The 23,261-nt window shown below is 37.4% G+C and overlaps 1 protein-coding gene across 1 annotated transcript in view; it reads right to left on the bottom strand.

Moving 5' to 3' along the window:
• glg1.L (golgi glycoprotein 1 L homeolog) overlaps nt 1–23,261 on the bottom strand; it is a 58,623-nt gene that overhangs the window by 30,107 nt on the left and 5,255 nt on the right. The window contains exons 2-7 of the mRNA XM_041590248.1: nt 6,635–6,667; nt 4,812–4,898; nt 3,315–3,530; nt 2,809–3,012; nt 1,453–1,524; nt 100–283 (exon numbers count right to left, since the gene is read on the bottom strand). Of these exons, the coding sequence (XP_041446182.1) occupies nt 100–283; nt 1,453–1,524; nt 2,809–3,012; nt 3,315–3,530; nt 4,812–4,898; nt 6,635–6,667 (796 nt within the window). The remainder of the gene's footprint in view (nt 1–99; nt 284–1,452; nt 1,525–2,808; nt 3,013–3,314; nt 3,531–4,811; nt 4,899–6,634; nt 6,668–23,261) is intronic.

Raw genomic sequence — 23,261 nt, 5'->3', positions numbered from 1 at the left:
AGCATCAGAGAAAACTGATCAGGCTCCTCTTCAACTTAGAAGCTGCTGTTTGTATCTACTTTATGTCTACCAAAGAACAGGTTTCCCTCCTATGCATACCTCTATGAACAGCAGACTCCAGACACAACAATAGATAGGAAAGTCGTGCTTCTCGTGAACGAGGGTGATTTTCTACATTACATCGGTATTTCTTCAGGTCAGCTTTACAGGACTTTGCCAATGAATAACTGATTTTGTAATCTTGAGCTATCAGCTTCTGTCTTGTGGTAAGAGCATCACGGCACTGCAGACAGAAAACATCCAACAGTCATAAAACAGTCATAAAACAAGTAAGGGTTTAAACAGCAAATAAAAAAAAAAAATGATGCGACATATACAAAAAATATGAAATTACTTCATAGATATATAAATAATGTGTTCAATGCAAATAGCCACACTGTAATGTAGGGCTCATATTGTATGACAAATAACAGATAGGATAGAATACAGGTGTGGGATCCATTAGCCAGAAACCAATTATCCAGAAAGTACTGAATTACAGGAAGGCCACCACTCATGGACACAATTTTTAATGAAATAAGTCAAATTTGTAAAAAATGTTTCCCTTTTCTCTGTAATAATAAAACAGTACCTTGTACTTTTTTCAATATTTGTACTTGATTCCAACTAAGCTATAATGAATCCTTATTGGAGGCAAACAGCACTGTTGGCTAATGCATTATTTTTAGTACACTTGGTATGGAGATATGGAAATCCAAATTATGGAAGGACCCCTTAATGGGAAAACCATAGGTCCAGAGCATTCTGGATAACAAGTCCCATTCCTATACAAAGTTTTAGCAGTGAATATGCACGGTTATCCATGGTTCTTTGCATTGCTACATAAGGAAAATATTATCTACTGTATATAAATAAGGACTGTTGCTGCAAAGAAATGATTTGGTTTTAGACGTGGCAGAGACAAATATAATGAATACATTAATATAACATTTTGTCCACTATTTGGTGTTACTGGCCCTTGAAGTATAATGTAATTGTTCCCTGCATTTGTAAAAGAATGAGCTTGCTTCAAAATCTCTAACACAGCTTATGTACATAAAATTAATACTTAGCCTTAGTTAGGATCGAGAACAAAGGCACTGTATTATTGTAGAGAAAAAGGAACTTCCTTAAAAAATTAGCTTTTTTGCCTAAAATGAACTCTATGCGAGCCTTCCTATAATTGAGAACTCTGGATTTTGGTTTCTGATAAGATATCCCCATAAAGCTGTTTAGCATACAATGGATATAAATGGAGCAATAATGTCTTACTACTCACTTAAAACATCAATTTTCTGTTGACCTATATGCCAACAACAGAATTGTTGCTTACATTACATTGTTAGCAGGGGAAAGATTAGAATGAAATATATGTGTCTAATGGATTTTCAGCAGCAGTTCCCAGAAACATACCCGTTCACTCATAGATTCCTCAAACTTGTGGTTGAATAGACACTTATAGACTCTGCCTTCTCCAGCTTGGACCTGTTGGGTGGTTAAAATATAATAATGTAATGAGTCACTTAAGCTTGTTGAGACAGCCAGACAACCAGTACATTTTATAACAAGTTATTGTAGGGCAGGAGCAATGAGAAACAACGTGAAAGGTAGGTTTGATGAGGCTCTGAACTCAGTATGGAAAATTGGTGAATTGTGATTTTATATGAAAGCACAAAAGTTAGGTATATTTTGCCTTGAGTCTTCAGACAGACTATTTTCCCTTCCTCCAGATCAGCTAGAAGGAAGGTCGGTTTCATCAAAGGATGAACATGTGTCTTTTTCCAATCTCAGCAACTATGACACTAAGTTACGATGAAGCTATGATACGATTATCAGCTTATTGATATAGCAAAAATTCCAAATAAATGAAAAAAAAAGCAATTTTACACAACTTTCCAATATACATAAATTAAAATCTGTCAGTGGTTTTAAAGTTATTTGTAAAATTAATTGATATTAAATGCAGCCTTTGTTTATCATTTTCAGTTCTTTGGGTTCAACTATAACAATATAACAAGAGTCAGGTCTTTTTTAGGCATTTTAATCTGCTGTAGTCAGCTGGCTGGTAACATTGTTTTAGGATCCAGAGCCTGGCGTGCAGAAACTCTAAACAATCAGACATATACTGCTTTCAGCACTATTACACTTTTAAATAACTGGAAATTTCACATTAAAATAGACTGGCAAGTTAACATTTTCTTGCACTGTGCAAAACCATTTTCTGATTGGAGTACCCTTAAAGGGGCATTATAGTCTCTTGTTCAACAGGAGGCTAATAGAGCATACCCTTTGTCTATTGTTTTATCACAAAAACAGAACTGGATTAATTTTTAGTAATAAAAATGGCAACGTTCCTTAAAAATTTCAATGGAAATCAAAGTGAAATTACTTGTATTTGATATTACTGAAGTTAAACCAGGTGAGCCGATCCACTCCACTTGCATTGCTATTACAATGTACATTTAGTGGTAAAATACAATGAAAGGGTGCATGTATGTTTCCCCAACTTTCTCCTACATTCATTATAAATCTTATTTTTTTTGTTGATAAAAAAAAGTCCAATGTCAAAATCTACCCATATAAACGTGAAATTTACCAACTATCTCTTCACAAAACATACTAATTGCAGTAGAGCGAAAGCAACACGGTAATGTTTCAAATGCTTATTAGTCAATTTCAAAAAACTCGAGAAAGACTATAACGTTTTTTGACCCTCAAAAACACAAATCTGGCACACTTAGGATTGTACAACACCAACCACATACTTACGGTCTCACAGAACCTTTCACGGTCATCACGGCAAGAAAAGTAAAGGTGACGGTCTAAATGAAAGTCATCTGATGAAAGTTCTGCCACGCGCAAAATAGCCTGCTTGCATTTATCAGAAATGTGCATCTGAGGGTTTACGTCCTCTGTTTCCTTAATTATCCCTTTCTCAAGGCAGGATACCACTTCTCCCTGAGAATGAGGGTCCTAAAAGTAAGAGCAAGTTAGACTTCAAACTTCATTCAGACCACCTAGTTACTTAAACCAAATAATAAAAAGCCTTTAAGATAAAAAAAAAAATGTAAACAACAAATTTCAACACACACAAGAAAACAGACAGAATTTAACAAGATGGCTGAAGAACAAAATGCGCGTTTAATGGTTTGCATCATTAAAAAAAATGGCTACACTGTAGCCAATAATGTCTGTATTGTAACAGTCATATAATATATATGAACTTCCAAGCAACATATAATCAAGTCATTATAAATTCCAGTTGCCACACTCACTTTTTCACCAGGTCTGATACTGCCACACTTCAAAGTATCTATTTCAGTTTTGCAGTCTTCCATAAATCCACAGATAAGCCGGTAATCGCTGTAGATAATAGCAGCCATCTTGGTGATATACTGGTGGCACTGGTACTCTGTGATGTTAACACGGTGATCAACCAGACAGGAAACTATATATCCCTTCCCTGGAGTCTCATTTGCACATTCTGTTAGCTGCAAGGAAATACAACTAGGTTATGTGATGACCGCTAGCTTGTGCAGCAAGTAGAACAGTCTTGCTTGTTACAGTATCAGCTACAACGCTGAACAGCAGGAGAGAAAATATACATGGGGGGGAGGGGGGGGTTGTATGGTGGCCCTTTGTACATACTAAAAAAAAGCCTCAAGGTGAGAATACTGGTGAATGATCTGCTCGTATTGTGAAGTCGCCAAATAAGCGAATCTTTAAATCTATGGCCAAACTTTTATTTATTTATTTATTTATTTTTTAAGTCTGCCTTTTAAAGGACTCCTCTTATTAACACAGAGAATCCACACACGTACGATTTTGCTGTGAAACTAAAAAGTGTTTTCTTTTACCTGAAAATAGTGAAATATTGTGCAAAACAATGTCATCTTTAAATGTATTCATTCATGGTTTTTAAAGTTATTGGTATTATGTGTTTTCAAGGGGGGAAATCTTGTTCTTGGTACTTATTATTTCTATTTCAATCTTGCTTTATGGCAGGGTTTTTAGATACGGTAAACAACCTTCTTCTATGCTGATAACTGGAACACCTGTTGGCTAAACCAGGGGGACAAAGACCCACAGTGCTATTTGTTATGGCTTCAAAATGCCAGAAAATACCTTTCCCTCCCATGCATTTTACAAGATTTGAATGTGACACTGTTATTGCCTGGACAGTAAAAAAGGATAAGACGTTTCAGTTGAGGTAATGTAAAATAGTTGCACTGTAGCAGCCTTAGGGCAGTGCTGACCAACTTTTTGCAAGTGGATCAGTTATTTACTATACTACGTATTCCAGGACAAATTATAAAAAAAATTGTAATCAATGGAGCACTTGAGCAGAACAGTAATCACAGAAATGTTGAAGGGCCACATCCAGCCTGCAAGATTCCATTTTAACAGCCCTGAAAAATATTCTAACCCTGATCAACATGAAGCTCATTTATATAAAGCTGCCCCAGAACTATAGTAGATTATGAACAATTCTTTTTCATAAAATCATTTTAATTATTCTTTTCTCATTCTATTTGATATATAAATGGTTTATGAGTGTTCTTCCTTGACTTAAGGCTGCCTACTATAAACAACTGAACCATGCTAGATGCTGACCTATGCTGGAACCAGCCAATTAGTAGAGGCAAATTCATACAATGACTCACAGTACAACAATGTTGCACACAGTCGCAAAATAACATTAGGTTTAAGACACAAATAAATTGCTGAATATAAAATCAACCAACAGCTCAGGACAGTAACATATTACTTACCATGGACAGAGTGGACTTGCAGATTTCTTTTGCAACGGACTCAAATTTGAGGTCCTTTGTCAGGTTTAATTTATAATTCCATAAGAGCTGTAGACAATAAAAAAACAATATATATCTTGCATTGCAACAAATACTAAAGTACAAGTAAAACACAACACAAAAATAAAATAAAAGCTATTAAAGGGGTTGTTCACCTTCCAAACACTTTTTTCAATTTAGTTGTTTTTAGATTGTTCCCTAGAAATAATGACTTTTTCCAATTACTTTCCATTATTTATTTTTTACGTTTTTTCCAAAATCTAAGTTTAAAGTTGAATGTCCCTGTCTCTGGTGTTTGAGTCTGGCAGTTCAGTAATTCAGGTGCAGATTCTGAACTGTTACAATTTTGCAACATTTAGTTGATACATTTCTCAGCAGCATCTCTGGAGTATTAGCAACAATTGTATCAATTCTAACAGCTGCCTGTAATGAAACCCAGAGATTCTGCTCAGCAGGGACAAAGATAAGAAATGTATCAACTAAATGTATCAATTTAGAACTGTTTACAGGATCGGCGACCCCCCCTCCCAGAGCTGCTTCAGAAGGAGAGAAATGACACTTTATACTTCAATATTAGAAAAACCGTGACACATAGAAAATAGAAAGTCATTGGAAAAAGTCGTTATTTCTGGTGATCTATCTGATAACAACTAGTTGTTTGAAGGTGAACAACCCCTTTAAATGAATTTAAGTGAACAAAAGTTAAAATAAATAAGCATCTGGCAGGACTTTGACAGGAGTTGGCTTCAAGGGTTCTAATTTGTTAAAGCTAGCCAAATCTGAAAAGAATGGCCCATTATACTCGGACTTTAAATGGATGCATTAACACATCCCTAAAATACAATGATTTTATGACCTGGCGATAACCAGGAATCTAAGAGCATTGACACACAGTGCATTTTGTCACAGCTACAAAACGCCAGAAAATACCTTGCTTAAAATTACAATGAATATTTTAATTTGGAAAAGCAAATTTGGTTTATGGCACATTGATAGGCCTATAATCCAGTCACTGAGAACACAAATTTGACATCTGCTAAAATACAGTGTGTGCCACGAACCTAAAAGAAACCCTGTACATTAAAAGGGTTATTTACTAAATCCTGAATTTATCTGGTCTGTGTTTTTTGGAGCAAAAACTCGATTATGGGAGGGGGGGAACTCCCTCTAATTTTATAGAGATTTATTATAGCCCGATGCGGCAAAAAGTCTGAATCCGAAAATCCACCATCTCAGACCTGTCGAGGTCCTGTGTAAGTCAATGGGACAGGCACCTATTTCAATTTGAAGTTATTGTGGTCTGTGCTGGGTTTAGCCCAAAAAGCTGATTTTTGCGGGGTTTTCAGGCAAAAACTCTATATTTAAAAAAATAATAATAATAATTTGCGGGGAAAAAGCCCGAGTGATTAGGGTTTTTTCTTGGTTTTATCGAGTTTTTCCACGATCCGATTCATTAAGGTTATTTTAATAATAAATAAAGGTCAAATTGACCAACAGGGAGTTAGGTCATGTTTTTTTGTTTTTTAAATTAAATATGAGATAAATTTGGATTTTACTAAATAACCCCCTAAATATTATCAGTTCCTTGTCGGTGTTAAGATCCTTTTAAGCCTACCTAAACATATTTAAAAGTATATGTATATGAATATACTAAATGACTAGTTCTGTACGGCCAAATGCCATTGCGTATTTCTATAGCATATGTATCGGATATTTACAAAGATTGATGGCACACAAGTGTATCCCTAGTGTAAATGGGAACTAATCAAAATCTCAATACTTACATGATTGCAGTCAGAGGAAATTTCATTATCAGTCTGCAAAGCAAAAAAAAAAACAAAAAACGCAATTAATGGGTCTCCTTGAAATCCTGAAAAGGAACACAATCTTTAATTTTAGTTTTTAAATGCAATCACTTGAAGCGTCAGAAATTATAAATACATGTACATATAACCAGGACTGCCATCAGAAATCGCAGGGCCCCATGCAACAAAATTTCCTGGGCCCCCTATTGGTGGTCAGGACCCCCCATAAAAAACATTTGTGGCCAGGGCCCTCCCCATTTAAAATATTGGTGGCTAGGACCCCACATGAGAAAAAAAATTGGTGGCAAAATTGGTGGCCAGGCCCCCCCCCCCACCCATTATAGGAAAATTGGTGGCCAGGGCCCCTTAAACGTCCATGCCTTCCCGAAGTCAGCAGCTCTCAGAAAGAAGGAGGGGCCTGGCTAATCAAGTAAGTGTGGCATGGCCAGGCCCCCCTTACCCTCGGGCCCCCTACAACTCTCCCCCCTGTCCCCCCCTGATGGCGGCCCTGCATGTAACTATGGAATGAGAAAAAAAGTGTCTGTCTACTTTGACAAGTTGCTCATATGACTTGCGACAGTATGAAGCACACTGCATGGCTAAAGTCAAGAGAGACCAGAGGAACAAGAAAAATTCTTATTAGCAGCTATATGTTCAGACTGTTCCTAATAAGAGTAAGAACAAGACTGCAGCATTGCACTTGTTATCCATGCTTTTATATGGATAACAGTACACTGGATCTAATTAAATGAAATTAATTTGGCCATACTGAGCCATAGATAAGTGTGTGAACTTTGGGCCATCTTATCTTTAGGTTTCATAATGAGACCCTTGACAGATTGTGCTGTTCTCAATATTAAAGGAACAGAAAGATCCCAAATGAAAGTGTTTTAAAGTAATACAATATTATGCAGTGTTGCCCTGCACTGGTAAAACCGCTGTGTTTGCTTCAGAAACACTACTATAGTTTATATAAATAAGCTGCTGTGTAGAAATGGGGAAGGAGAAAAGGCTCAGGATACACAGCAGATAAGCTCTGTAGAACATAATGGTGTTATCTGTTATCCACTATTTAACCTGTGCCATATAGACTTTAATAGTTAGATGTTGGCATACAATATTGATTCATTTTTGGCAATTACGGAACATGGTCACGAGGATGTAGATATGATCATTAATAATAAAGCAGTGAAAACAGAGCTGGATATTGCATATAAAGAAGACAGCAACAACTTTATTTTTTTAAGTAGAAGTCTGGGATCCATCTCCCATAATGCTGCAAGAGACAATGAGAGTCTGATTAGACATTTGTCCAATGAGCAAGTACCATTATCATTTATTACTGACGTGTATATGGACAGACATAATATCAAAGGCTATTGTGATACTAAACTCTATAGTTAGTATAGGTATGGGTATATAGAATTTAATTAAAAGTAGGGAGGGGTGTGTGTATGGATGCTGGGTTTTCATTTGGAGGGGTTGAACTTGATGGACTTTGTCTTTTTTTCAACCCAATTTAACTATGTAACTATGTATTCATAAAGCACCAACATATTCTGCAGCACTGTATACTAAATAGGTTTGTATATTGAACATACAGAATTATATACAAAGCAACCAATAACTCTGCCCAAAAGAGCTTACAATCTACAAGTGAGCACTGAAGTTATAATAAAGTAAACAAGGGCAAACGTAATATATTGTTTTAAAAGATCTTTTGACGGCAGGAAGATTGTTATCAAGTCTGGCATTAAAGAGTAGGGGTGCAACTCTTACAAACTGCATATCCACATGGTTTCAGATGCGTATATACTTTGTAGTTTAATACAGGTATGGGATCTATTATCCATAATGCTTGGGACCCAGGGTTTTCCAGATAAAGAGTCTTTCTGTAATTTGAATCTCCATACCTTAAGTATGCTAACAATTATTCAAACATTAAATAAAGCCAACAAGATTGTTTTGCCACCCATATGGATTTATGGAGCTTAGTTAGTATCAAGGACAGGGTTCTGTTTTATTATTAGAAAACAGAAATCATTATTAGAATTATTGGCGTACAATGGATACTATGGGAAATGGCTTCCCCCTAAATTGGAGTTTCTGAACAACGGCTATTGGATAAGAGATCGCACACCCAGTGGAGTAACTAGATATCTCTGGGCCCCACAGCAAATTATTTTTCAGGCCCCCAAAATATTTAGAAGTTGGCTTGTTTAACCAATATTTATTGAAACTGTATATGAATTAGGGCCTTGTGGGGCCCCTATATCTCTTGGGTGCCTCTGTAGTAGCAGTGTCTGCTTCCTCTATAGTTACGCCCCTACTCACACCTGTAATAGGGAAACTTCATAAATGAGGATATCTACTACTTATAATGTGCATTCAAACAGTGTTTACTGCCTTATGGAATGGAAAACTGCAGCAACAATGTCTGGTCAAGTTTACCAGAGCTGAAACCGAAAAGCCAATGGCATTCCTAATGCAAATAAGTTATAGGCAAAATAAATAAATCATTTTCATAGCCAAAACCCCTGGACGTTAAGTCCCAAAGCTGAAAGAGGATTTGATTCTGTCCAGGTCACACAGAAGACTTTAAAAAAAAAAAATTAATTTTAATTCTAAACAAAACATTGTGGTTATTTTTAGGCTTGTGCTCAAACGCAGCCACTATAAATAGCCCTGCCAGCTGCTATAGGAAAGACTGGGATTGGTTGGATTAACATGCACACTGTATTTGAGAAGATCAGTCATGAGTGAAACCAAGTAGTGTTAAAAGAAATGTAGAGAAACATTTGATATCTTGTAAAAATTTAAACCCATTTCTACAGTCCATTTTAAGCAAGTAGTAATTTTAAATAAATGAATTCCTTTTTCTCTGATTATAAAACGGTACCTTGTACTTTCCATGAGAAATAAAATGTAATTTTTTTTTTTTAAAAAAAAGCATGAAACCACAAGTGATTTGAAAGACCCACATCCACTGTGTGCGCCAAAAGCAATGTATAGTAGATTTCCCAAAAATAAGCATTGTAGATTCCATAAAATGCCCCTATATTTTGTGTCACACTGCAACATAAGTTATTAAAACAGATTCCCAAATATTTCAAACACTTTTTTCAGTTCAGCAGAAATAAGTTTTTTTTTTTCAGTTCTTTTCCATCATTTATTTCTATTTTTCAAAAATGTAAGTTTAAATTTTAATGTTCCTGTCTCTGGTGTTTCAGTCTGGCAGTTCTGAGATTCAGGTGCAGATTCTTAACTGATACAATTTGCTACATTTAGTTGATACCTTTCTCAGCAGCATCTCTTGAAAATTAGCAACTATTGTATCAATTCCAACAGCTGCCTTTAATGAAACCCATGGATTCTGCTTAGCAGGGTCATAGATATGAAAATGATCTGCCATGTAGAACAGTAAAAAGTATTTAATTCTGGTGAACAATCTGAAAACACCTGAACTGAAAAAGTGTAGAAAGGTGAACAATATATCCACATTCCAAAAAAAGTCATATTTACAGCATTATTTTCCACATGCCTAAATTGGGACAGCTAAATATTCAACAAAAGAACATTTCTAGAAACCGTAAATTCATAAAAATCTATGGTTAAAACTTCAGTTCCTGCAAAACTACAAATTTCACTTTGTGCAAAATTTAACATGGGTAAACAATTATTTTAGCCAAATCTTTTTTTTTTTTTTTTTTTTAAAGTATAGAAAGCACAATTTGACCAATTCATTGTAGTTAAATGGCATGATAGTCCAGCCTTACTGCTCAATGGATGTTTAATAAGGAAGTGTGCGTGTGCCCGAGTGTGTGTGTGCCCGAGTGTTCAAAAAGCAACAAATAAAAAAAAAGAGAGAGAGAAATGTGGTAAAGGTGTGTGAAAAACCAAAGTGTATTTGTTTACTTTTTGCAGAGGCATTTGTCAAGAAACCACACACGGGTCCAGGAGGGCTGTCAAGCAGCAGCTTTAATTTCACTAAAGCACTGGAGTTAAGGTCCCCATAGACGCGACGATTCTTCTTGCCGAACGACCGCTTTTAGGGAAGCCCGACCAATCCTTCGAAATTATCGTGCGGTTAGTGGTTTTCGAACGATCGTACATCTTACGATTTTTCGGCCGACATCTGTCGGGAAATTGATCGGCCAGGTCAAAAAATCTTTGTCGGTCCCAGTGCAATCTCTCTATGTTTGCAGGGCCAAGCAGGCAGCTCCCCTTTGTTTTCCTGGTAAATTGGTCTTTTTAGTTGATGGTAGATTCGTACGATCGTTCTGAGAAGATCGTGGTCTCACGATCAGGATCTGATCTTTTAAAAATCTCAACATCTATGGCCAGCTTTAGAGTTCAAGGAACATCAGTAGACCAGCAGCAAACTAACACATGTTTGTGGTTGTAAATGTGGGGGAAGACTATATGCATGGGTAATAAAGAGAGAGCACCACTTTCTAAGCCAGAAGCCCACAACAACGTGGCACATTCTGTGGGAAAAATTGGAGAATCTACAATTTGTGATAGAAAAAAAAAGTCAATATGCAGCAGGGTCCTACTAATTGTGAATTGCTGTTCAGCCACAGTTCCAAGAAAAAAAAAAAAATGGTGGGAGATTTTTTTTTTTTTTTTTTACATAAAGAGGATGATTGCACCAGAGGCCACCCATTTAACCTACAAGAACAGAACTTTCACTTGAAGCAGCGTAGGTGGTTCTTCATTGAGGTTGTGGAATGCTCTCCGGACACTGCTGTGATGGCGGATTCTGTTGATGCCTTTAAGAGTGGCTTGGATGATTTTGTGGACACGGATAATAAACAAAGCTATAGTAATACTAGAATCTACAATTGATATAGATGTTGGCATACATAATTCAGTTGGAGGTTTCATTTGGAGGGGCTGAACTGATTGGACTTTTTGGTCTTTTTTTTTCAACCCAATTTAACAACGTTTTCACCTTGATTCATGCTATTTGTGCTTAAGGCTGGTTACCTTGCAGCCCAGTTGTGAATTATTGTTTTAACGTGCAATCTCTCACAGGCAGGGCATTCTGACCCCATTCCACATGCTTCTTTGTTCCATTGTGTGTGAATGATTTGTTTGTAACAATGTTGTATGTATGCTCTTTAAAGCGATACCAACACATTCTTATCAAAATCACAGGAACGTGTCCATATCTTGGAGGCGCTGCACCCCGAACATTTTCCACCAAAAGCCCCCCCCCCCCCAAAGCTTCATCCCCAGCCCAGCATCACTGTAGCAATGCAGAAGATCCGTTAGCTGTGTCAGAAAGTCAGCTTCACAAAGTTTCACGGGGCTGGGGGCGGCTTTGGGGAGGGGGGCTTTTAGTGGAAACTATTCGGCGTGCAGCACCTCCTAGATATGGACACGTTCCTATGATTTTTATTGGAACGTGTCTGTATCGATTTAAATGCACTGAACTTCTGTCCATGCCCTAGTTGAGTATACAGAATAACTTTGGAAACTAGCCTGTCTATACCAAACATAGATGCTATATTCTTTCACACAGGCTGGATTATATGTATTTACAGAAATTAACAGGCACAAAGGAGGAGCATAAAACAAAGCAGATTAAACAGAAACAGCTTTATGGGTCATAAAATATTTTAGGTCCCAAAGTAACATCTCACACTTGAATTGTCCAATGTTCCTTCTTGGAAAGACATTATGTTCAATAATAATCACATGGAAAATATACAAGTGCCAAACAGTTACTTAATGGGCTTTGCTAAAGGGAAAGGAAAGGCTATGCTAAGTAACTTTTGAGAAAATCAGATATGTTTCTCTGCACTCCTCTGTAGGGCGGTGGTCTATGAATTGAGTCGCTATGTGGGATATCCAATGCAGAATCCAAAGCAGTATTACTTTGACAGCTGCAGACCCTGCCCTCCACCAGTATCATACTCCTGATTTGTCATTATGATAAAAATCTTTTAGCAAAGTTAAGCTGGCCATAGACGTGCAAATTCACCTTCATATCGGACGAACGATTGTTCGGTGCCATCTCCAGACCTGCCACTAACCATTCAGATCAAATAAAGTAGTAAAAGAACAGATCAGACTATGTTCTGCCCCTGACAGCAATCATACGAAAGTTTTTTTTTGACAAAAGCCGGTGACAGACTCCCACTGATATTGTCAGATCGGCAATACATGCAGAGATATTATCGGTAACCGACAGAACTTTTCTAACCTGTCCAATCAACTGAACGACCGATCGCCATGGCACGAAAAATGACGAGACACTCTACACATGGGTCAAAAATCGCACAAAAACGGAGATTCGTACGATCAAATCTTTGAGTCTATGGCCAGCTATTCTTTGGGTGACTGTACACAGGGTGATTTGTCACCTTCAGGGAACAAGTCACCTAAAATATCTTTGTACCCGGAACAACATAAATATGCACGGTTGGGGAAGGGGGGGCAGGTGTAATACTCATACCACAGTTGAGTTTGCTTATATTATGCATGCCAAAGGCCCTGTTCTAAACGTAAAATAAACTATGTCCTGTTATGAATATGAATAACTTTATATGGAAACTTCCAAGTGCCCCCATCCTACAGTTTTAGTTTACTTCTTTGTATGTATGTATGTATGTATATATTATTCATACATACATACATACACATATATATCTATATTAATCGAAAATTACTTGCATTGCTTGGCAGAATATAATTTCATTGCACTCTATGTACTATTTGCAATTTACTGAATTTATACTGTTGATTTGCACCTTTACCTTGTTCATGAGTAACAGGACGATGACCTCCTGCTTAGAATTTTATAATGCTCTTAACATTAGACAATTTACTTCACACATCTTAATTGTAACCTTTGAAAAGCAATCTAAAATGGCAGTTAACAATAAACATTTATATAAACAAGACAGATGACTAGACACTGCCTGGATGATACAATTCACACAAGGAAATAACTACAACTGCAAGGAAAATAAATAAAAAAAAAAAAGGAACAAAAATATGGTTCCATTTTTTCTGGAAATGCCCCAGAATTTACCTATACTGGAAAAGAATATTACAAATCTGAGGAAATACTGGGATCAGCTATCCCAAACAACCCAGCATACATTCTGTTGTTCCACCTGAAAAACGCCTTTCTTATGGAATTTATTAATCCCATTTTCTTGTCCCTTTCTTCTTCCCCCTTCTCCCATCTATCCTCAAAGCCTCTTACCCATCCCTTCTCCGAAGCCTCCCCAGACTATCCCCACCAACTCCCAAGATAAACAACAAGCTAAGAGATTGATTTCAAATGCTGTAGGAGCTAGTCACATAAGCAAGGAATCGCACATAAACCCTATATTACAAAGCACACTCATTCAGACAGAGCAAATTCCAAGCTGTCGTTTTTTTTGGGGAAAAATTTACATTTTAAAAGTGCTAAACCAGCCCTGCACATCCACCTTCAGTGTCCTGAAAGCAGATGCCTCAATTTATTAATATCAGCACATCTAGAAGTGGAATGGTGAGGCCTAGAAAAGAATCTAAAAATGTACAGAAATATTCCAGAGTGACTCCTGTCATCTTTTTAGGGTAATGTCACGTGTCAAATTCTCGGCCTGCAGCTTTCTGATTATGTTGACGCAGTGGCTCCAGGCGCAGACACATCAAAAAACCTGTTTGGAGTCTAGGGGCTAATTCTCTGCCTGCAGCCAAGAATCTGCCACTGTGTGGCCTTGTGGTGGAAAGCACACATTCTAATCCACACATTCAGATTCTATTATTCAACTGCCCCACTCTCCATGTTGCACAGATACAGTCCAAACAATGAACCTAACTGCCATCAGGAAGCACCACAGTGGTATATCTAGCCCAGGGATCCCCAACCTTTTTTAACCCCAAGCCACATTCTAATATAAAAAGCAACACACACAAAAAAGTACCTTGGGTGCCAACTAAGGGCTGTGATTGGCTATTTAGTAGCCTCTATGTAGACTGGCAGTCTCTCTGTGGACTGGCAGGAGGCTCAGTTTGGCAGTACACCTGGTTGTTATGCAACCAAGAATTAAAAAAAAAAAAGCACCTGCTTTGAGGCCTCTGGGAGCAACATCCAAGGGGTTGGTAAGCAACATGTTGCTCACGAGCTACAGGTTGGGGATCACTGATCTAACCTATCCCTCCTATAGGGGTTTCCAATTAAAATGAAAGAAACTGTGGCGTCTGTAGCAGGAATAGAAAAATTGTAATAATGTAATCCCGTTGGATCGCAGGCCGCATCTGTTTGTTAACGCGGTCCCGTAATCCGACCGCCCACATGCATTGCTTCATTATAATACAATTGTTGGGCCCTACTGCCCACGGAGAGATCAGCCTGATATCGCCCACCTTCAAGGGGAGAGATCCAAAGTCTGCAATGCAGTGAAAGTGTTAAACTGGTTTCTACCATATGCCTCATACCTTTCTACTGTCCAATATTGATCTCCTTTAAATTAGCATATATTTCCCAGTTTTCCCTCAGAGTCAACATTCTGAATCATATATGCACACAGGGAGACCGGGAAGATCAATATTTGCCTTTAAATTGGTTGTAGGCTTGTGTGTTTTACAGGTCAAGGCTTGTGGCATAGCAAGTATTGTAGAAACAACAAAGCAGAAACTGAGCAATGGTTGTCATGTCAAAGACTTAGGCATATAGCACATGGGGTATATTCTCCACGGCTATACTAGTACTACAAACCAATGTAGAGGTCCAACAGTGCCAGTTTTTGAGTTTGAAATCACTTGGGAGGACATGACCTAAAGTGATACTGACACTAAAAGTTCTCTTTTCAAAATATTAACTTACATTACAAGTTACCTATAGGTCACCTTGATAATTTTTGCTGATAGTTTTTGTAAGTAATTGTTACTTGAAGTTCCTTAACCTGACTGTTTTGCCAACCTGACTGTCCCTTTTTAACCTGTCAGTTAAGAGTTTCTAAACAGACTGATGCTACACAAATATGGCAGCCCCCTTACAGAGGAACATGGGGGTAAAAAAGGTAATGGAAAAGCATCAGGCGAATACTTTTATGGCAAAATTATAAATAGTATTCAATGATAATAAAAAAAAAGAAAAAAAAAAAAAAATATTATGGTGGATATAAAAAAAAAAAAAAAAAAAAAAAAAAAGATTATTTTCTGGTGTCAGTACCTCTTTAAGAAAGGTGAACCTGCACAACCAGTAATCAGAAGGTTTAAACATGTAAGCAGAGCAGAGATATGATTATGGTATTATTGTTCCTATTAAGTATTCTGTTTTACCAACAATTGTGTGAAGATATGCATTTTCTGCACACCTAAAAGGTTAAACTATCAATAGGTTATTTTAAATGGCCATATTTATTTTCCTGTGACAGATAAGAATGACCTTGTAACCTCGTAAGTACAGTTTCTTGTAGTTTAGGAGGAGGGTTTCTAGGGGCCAATGAAGGGTCATTTTAAAACATCATAAACTTCCCTGTGTGTTATTGACCTAAAAGTTATGAATCACACAGGATGGACTTTATAGCAGAAGTTTGCAGACAAGGGATCCTAGCAAGCTGTGTTTAGGCTAATGTCAGGCGTGGCTCTTTTCAGCTACCAGATATATTCCATCCCAAGAATCAGTCCCATTGTGTTGGGCTTGGTGCAGGCACATGTGACTGATTTTGGTGCTGAAACGAAAAATCACTTTTTGAGATTAAAATCCAGTGCATGTCTGCACACAAAACCATTGCGCTTGCCTGGTTTCAGGCACACACTTTGAATTTCTACCGAAACATGAAAGGAACCTTATACTTTTTTCAGTATGAATATAACTTTTTCTTTTTTAATAAAGGATTAAACCCCGAGTTCCTAGATAAAACCTGTGAACTTTAATACCAAACTGCATGCTGCAATAGAGGAAACATCCAATAAAAAGAGCTGCTTAGGTCACACACACACACACACATTGCACTTTGTACCACGGGGTTAAATTGGCAATGTTTGGTAAAATGGCACGTTATAAATACGTCCCACAGCATTAATCTGGATTGAGGATGCAGAACTAAAAATAAATCAGAAATTACTGAACCATGCGCAAGTGGGATTGAGGATATTTACATAACTAAACTAATGAAGCATTTACATAACTACGGGCTGTCACATGGGGCATTTTTACATTGCGTTTTTAAAAACTAGTGGTCGAGTTTATATTCTCCAATGAAACCACACACATATGATTACATGCATTTTTCATTCTTTCATTCTTTTCCCAACATGCATTTGGTTTTTTTCTTGTTCCCCCACAATTACACTAAGAAGAATTTTAGTAACCTTTTGTGAAAAATAGCCAAGCGGAATAGCAATTTACATGCAAAATGTAGCCATGCTGATCGTCAATACGCAACATAACCGTCACCAGCATACAATGTCACAAATATGCATATGCCCAATCCATCTCGTGAGGAATTTGCCCACCATATTGACAATATGCAGTGTATTTCAGCAAAGTGTAGATCCCATGGTGTGGTAGTATGGGGATTCCTTGGCGTTTCTGCTGAAAGCCACAAATACTGGTGTTGTGTGGTGGATGTTGGCTTCATTGTGTGCATATTTACGCTAAAAACTCCACACCAGCATCTGTGAAGATATGTGTATTTGTGCACATTACGCTGAATGATATACGTCTACAGGTTTTGGAGCAACATATGGTGCCATTCAGCCAACATCTATTTTTTTTTAAAGGAGGCCTTGTTTATTTCAGCAATGCGATGCCAAACCTGATTCTGTACCTACTACTATAACTGCATGAATCTTAAGTAAGAGAGTCCAGGGCTACACTGGCCTGACAGCCAAGACCTGTCACCCACTGAAAACATCTGGTGCCTAGTGAAGCAAAAGATACAACAAAGGAGACCCCAAACTGATGGTACTATACCAGAAAAAAAAATGAGTCAAGCTTTCACTTTCAAAACTACAGTAATTGGTCCCTCTGTTTACATTTACAAAGTATCACAGTGGGAAACATGCACCAACATTTTGGATACAAGTTGCTGGCATCAAATACAAAAATGAGCACGTTTCAGAAAATAATCTCAGTTTCAACATGCTGTATTTGTACTATTTGCAATTAAATACAGGGTTTGAATTATTTGCAAATCTTTTGTTTTTATATTTTACTATTTTTGTAAATAGGGTTGTACATATGCACTAGACACAGCCATAGAGTTCATGACGAAAATAAAAAAAGCTCAAAAAGTGGAGAAACGGGAGAAAACTGTGACTTGAAATTTGTATTCAGATATATATGTGTGTGCGTGTGTGTGTGTGTGTGTGTGTGTGTGTGTATGCGTGTGCCAGGTAACAGGCCCTAAAAGTAATTTCCCTGAACTGGAGTTTATTACTACCAACGAACACTTAACACAAAAAAGTTATTCGTCAAAAGCCCCTACTGACTAGCGTGCAAACAGCTACAGGACCACATGTACCGGTATAAATGATGGGTTCTAAGGAGGAGGGGGTTTGCTTCCACCATAAATACCTTTGCTTTCTACAAAGATAAATCCCCCCACACCTCTAGGCACTGCTAAATTTACAGTCAAAACTTACTGGTTCTCAAAGGCCAAGGCTATAAACACATAAATCATGAGTCTTTGAAAGTGTGAAAGAGAGCTATTGAATTCATTCTGAGTAATAAAGGCAGGAGCTCTAGGGATTGGCATTTGGCATTTTCACAGGGAAAGCAAACATGCTGTAACTAGCCTTTATCCTAGGTATTTGATCAGAAGCTGAGCATCCCTCCCTTAGGCTGTATAACTGGAAGATAACGTGTTCTTTACCTTTAGGTAACAGAGAACCCCCCCCAATATATTTTTATCTGACAACTGCATCCGCATTAGCACAAGTGAGAAGAGAAAATGAAAAAGAAACCCTGTCCTTTAATTTGTATAAAAGCACCTTAAATGAAAAAAAATAAGAAATTATTTGCCTATTTGATATATTTTAGTAAAACATATTCTGCTCGTCTGTTTTCCATTTTTGAATGAAAAAAAAAAAAATATATAAAAACCACTTACCTAACTTTAGAATAAATTACATAGGAAGATTATTTCAAGAGCAGGAAAAAAAATGCTTGGTGAAAAAGAAGGTGGTGGCACTCTGGATAAAAGGATTTTGGTTCATTGCAATAAACCACAATCCTTTTATCCGGAGTTCTGCCTTTTTCATTTTCACTGACCATGTCTAATTACAGTGGGAGCGCTGGAGGCTGAGCACCCGGACCATTATATGGAGCTGCTTTGAGGAGAACATACTAGGGTTGAGTTTGAAGTGGGTTTGAAGAGGCCTTCCTTATTTCTTTCCAAAAAAAACAACAAAAAAACACTCCATCAGTTGATTTCAGTTTAACAAGCATTTTGCTTTCTCTGCAGCTGTCACAAGGTATTTTTTCCTAATTTCTCTTTGCAGTGTACACAAACATACTTTGTGAGCGATTTTAAGATACTGTGTATACAGGTGATTGAATCCAAATAAGCAAAAGGGGACAAAACATAAGCAACTAAACAAACTGCAGTTGAACTGGCTGTAATAGAGATGCTAAATAAATCTTGATGCAGTGACAAATATATGTTAAGGTGGCCATACACGGGCAGATAAAGCTGCCGATATCGGTCGTTTAGACCAATTTGACAGCTTATCTGCCCATGTATGGGGGCTTCCCGATCGATATTTGGCCACGATATCGATCGGGAAGGTTTGATTTTTACCCGACCGACCCGTCGAAGCCCCTTGGCGTATCGTAATACCATAAGGCCGCACTTTCAAATTACCCCCGATATAGCCATGCCGTTAGTGGCATATCGGGGAAAGATCCGCTCGTTTGGCGGGGGCTGTTTAGAGTAAATTGAGATATAAAAATGTAGTTTTTCTTTAGGCTAGTGCCACACGGGGGCTTAAATCACCCTGTTTATTTCAGCAGGCTGGTTTTAGCCCCCATGTGCATAGGAACAAAATGTATTTGACTGAGTGATCAGTGTTAATAAACAGTTTGACAACACAAAATGACACCTTGTGCTGTTTACTGTAAACACTTAAACGCTTGCCAAAGGAAGAGGAAGGGCTACCTTATTTACAGACAACTCCTGTTTAAAAGGAAGAGTCAACACAAGCCCCTATAGGAAACTGCTGAGCAATCTTCTTGTTCCTCTACATCTTGCCAAGACAAATTCAAACTTTACAAATTCAAATATTTACTTCAGTCTCCAGCACCATAACGGCTTTCCAAAGACCAAAACAAGGTTCGCAATTCACATCAACTCCTGAACAGCCGGTATAATGCACACTGCAGTAGACTGTAAGAAAATGCTGATTACCGAGCTTCATTTATGACATGCGTTGCAAACCAAGTTTAGAAATGGAGAAGCAGTTCTCTACAGTTCCGGGTTTCAATGAGGGATTGGAAAATTAATTGGCGAAGGCATGAATAAAATGGGGAACAATAAACCATTAACAACACTGCAGTCCCAAAGAACAACAGCATTGTGGCAGAAGGGGGTCAGCGACCATCATCGGACAGGTGAAAATAAGCTAGAAAATGACAAATAATTCACAAAACTATATAAAAAAAAAATAACTAAGACTAATTAAAGAGATGCTAAGAATAGTACATTTTAAAAGTTAACAATGATTCATTTAACTGCTATTTAAAGTGAGCCCTAAAAGACCATCAGTGTAGTTTAACAGAGTGGCTCTGTGGGTAGCGCTTGCTCCTTGCAGCACTGGTGGTCCCGGGTTTGATTCCAGCTTGGGAGTTTGAATGTTCTCTGTGTCTGCATCATACCTCCCAACATTTTGGAAGTAAAAAGAGGGACAAAAATGTTTTTTCCGCACGTAGCACAGCAATGTTTATGACCACACCCCTTTATGTTGCCACACCCCCTAATTACAATGTTTGTTTTACAAAATTTGGCAGGCTATGAAAGTTTGAAAATATTTCTCCTTATCTAAACTGTGTTTTTGTGTCTCAAAATTGTTACAAAGTATCTTATTTGCACCTGTGGCTGTTCTGGGCTCTCTGCTAAAAGCCAATTAAGTGAGAAACTTTGTTTCTTTTTCTGGCTGTTCAGTGCAGAGAAAAGAGGGACTTTCCAGTACAAATGAGGGACTGCGGGTTGAGCTGTCAAAAGAGGGACTGTCCCTCCGAAAAAGGGACAGTTGGGAGGTATGCTGCATGAGCTTCAAATGGGTGATTTGGTTTGTTCCAACACTCCAAAAACAGGCAGGTTGAACAATTTTCTAGCCAAAATCTGCCCCATATTGGCAATGATGTCTGGATCACAAAATCAAACATGGGGTTCCATCCTGAATCCAATGTATATAGCTATTTTAAATGACTTTTCTTTATAAAACACAGGAAGTTCTACACTGTTCTTCAAAACTGGTTTTATATATGTGGACAAATAAACATAAATATTTATGTCTTTTCCAGTGGTAAGTTAGTACACCCAAACGATTCATCCATCTGGCTGGAGCAAATATCATGTAGAATACACCTTTAAAGCCTCTAGGCTTTAGGTCATGTACAATAAACATGAAACAAAATTAACACTTAAAAAAAAAAGTAGTTACAACATACAGACACTGTTGAAAGAGCTAAAGGCTTCTGAGGACGTGACTAGCACAGTCACGAAACGCTCTCCCCTGCCCGTTGTATTTGTTTGTATCCAGCAATGGTTTTATCCTGAATTTCCAATAAATTTTGAGTTTTATTTATGCAACTATATTTATAAGTCCTGCATATGTCCTGGTAAGCCGCAAGTGCGCTTCCAATGATCCTTTACTGAAAGAGCTAATGCAGCTGCTAAACTAGTGTGCTTTTTAGCACTTAAACCATCCCATTCCCCCAAGCAAAACCAATTACACATTTAATTTTAAAAGCAATAAAACCCTTCTTGGATACAAAATGATTTAAATGTCTAATTGGCAAATATACAATATGTTTTTGGGTGTGACAGCTCACTGTGAGTGCCAATAAAAGGGAGCAGGTGCACTGCAGGAAATGAAGACGGAACAAAGCTGTATAGCTGGTCATTGATAAGAGACGATATCAGAGGTGACTATTAACAGTGTGTGCTCATATATAAAATAAACAAAGGGAAAAGGTATAGAAGGTATGTTCAAGCAGTAGCTTTGAGGTTATGACATGACAAGACTTCTATCTACTTGATAGAAATATAAGGTAGTATTTCTTCTTAATAATTGTAAACTGCTGCCCCCATAGTGCTTACATATTGATCAACCCATGATTGTGTCCCCATTTTCTTTAACGGACTTCTGACAAGATAGTTTAAATATTTTAAAGGAACAGTTCAGTGTGAAAATAAAAACTGTGTAAATAAATAGGCTGTGCAAAATTAAAAATGTTTCTAATATAGTTAGTTAGCCAAAAATGTAATATGTAAAGGCTGGAGTGACTGGATGTCTAATAAAACTGCCAGAATCCAACTTCCTGCTTTTCAACTCTATAACTCTGAGTTAGTCAGCGACTTGAAGGGGGGCCACATGGTACATTTCTGTTCAGTGAGTTTGCAATTGATCCTCAGCATTCAGCTCAGATTCAAAGCAACAGATATGACCCATGTGGCCCCCCTCAAGTCTGATTGGTTACTGCCTGGTAGCCAGGGTAACCAGTCAGTGTAAACCAAGAGAGCTGAAAAGCAGGAAGTAGTGTCCTGACTGACTTGTTATACATCAAATCACTCCAGCCTTTATACATTACGTTTTTGGCTAACTAACTATATTCAAAACATTTTTTATTTTGCACAGCCTATCTATTTACCCAGTTTTTATTTTTACACTGAACAATTCCTTTAAGCCATTTAGGTCAAGTTATAAACTACTGTTACTTATATGAAATTACTTTTATGATGGAGGCAATCGGTTTTGTTACAAATGGAAGATTTTAGAGACTGCAGAAGTCTTTTAAACCTAGAAGATAGGTTTATAGGTATAGAACCCGTTATCTATTTTTTCTGTAATTTGGATCTCCATAACCTGTATCCTTTGAAAATGGATTCTATGGAAGATGGCTTTCCCATATTTGGCCTCTCCGGATATAGGTTTTTCAAGAAAAGCTTCCATACTTGTACTAGGTAAATTTGCAGTAACCAACAGCAACCTGGTAGCTAACCTTAGTGAACGTCATTTTGTCCTACACAAGGACAAGTTTAAAAACTCTGCAAACTAAATGTTATCAGAAGCAGCCTGCTACCCCAAATCTCTTTAATGACGCATATGCAAGGGTAGGTAGTTTTCTATTTAATCTTATACGGAAATAACATAAAATCTAAGGCTCCATTAGTAGACTGGATTTCAGCTCTAAATGAAGTTTAGAATGGAAGTAGCAAGGCCTTCAAAGATGAATAAAAAAAATGAAAATGACTTACATACATTAACATTTTTGGGCCCTTTACAAAAGAGCCTGGCCAACACTAGGAGAAATGGTATACTTAAAGAGATACTGTCACAGGAAAACATATTTTTTTTCAAAAGACAATAGTGCTGCTCCAGCAGAATTCTGCACCGCAATTTATTTTTTAAGAGCAAATTTAATTTTGTA

Source organism: Xenopus laevis, chromosome 4L (genome assembly GCF_017654675.1).
Source record: "Xenopus laevis strain J_2021 chromosome 4L, Xenopus_laevis_v10.1, whole genome shotgun sequence".
Taxonomy (NCBI): Eukaryota; Metazoa; Chordata; class Amphibia; order Anura; family Pipidae; genus Xenopus; species Xenopus laevis.
The sequence above is the reverse complement of the archived record's forward strand: the minus strand, read 5'-3'. Positions and strand labels throughout refer to the sequence as shown.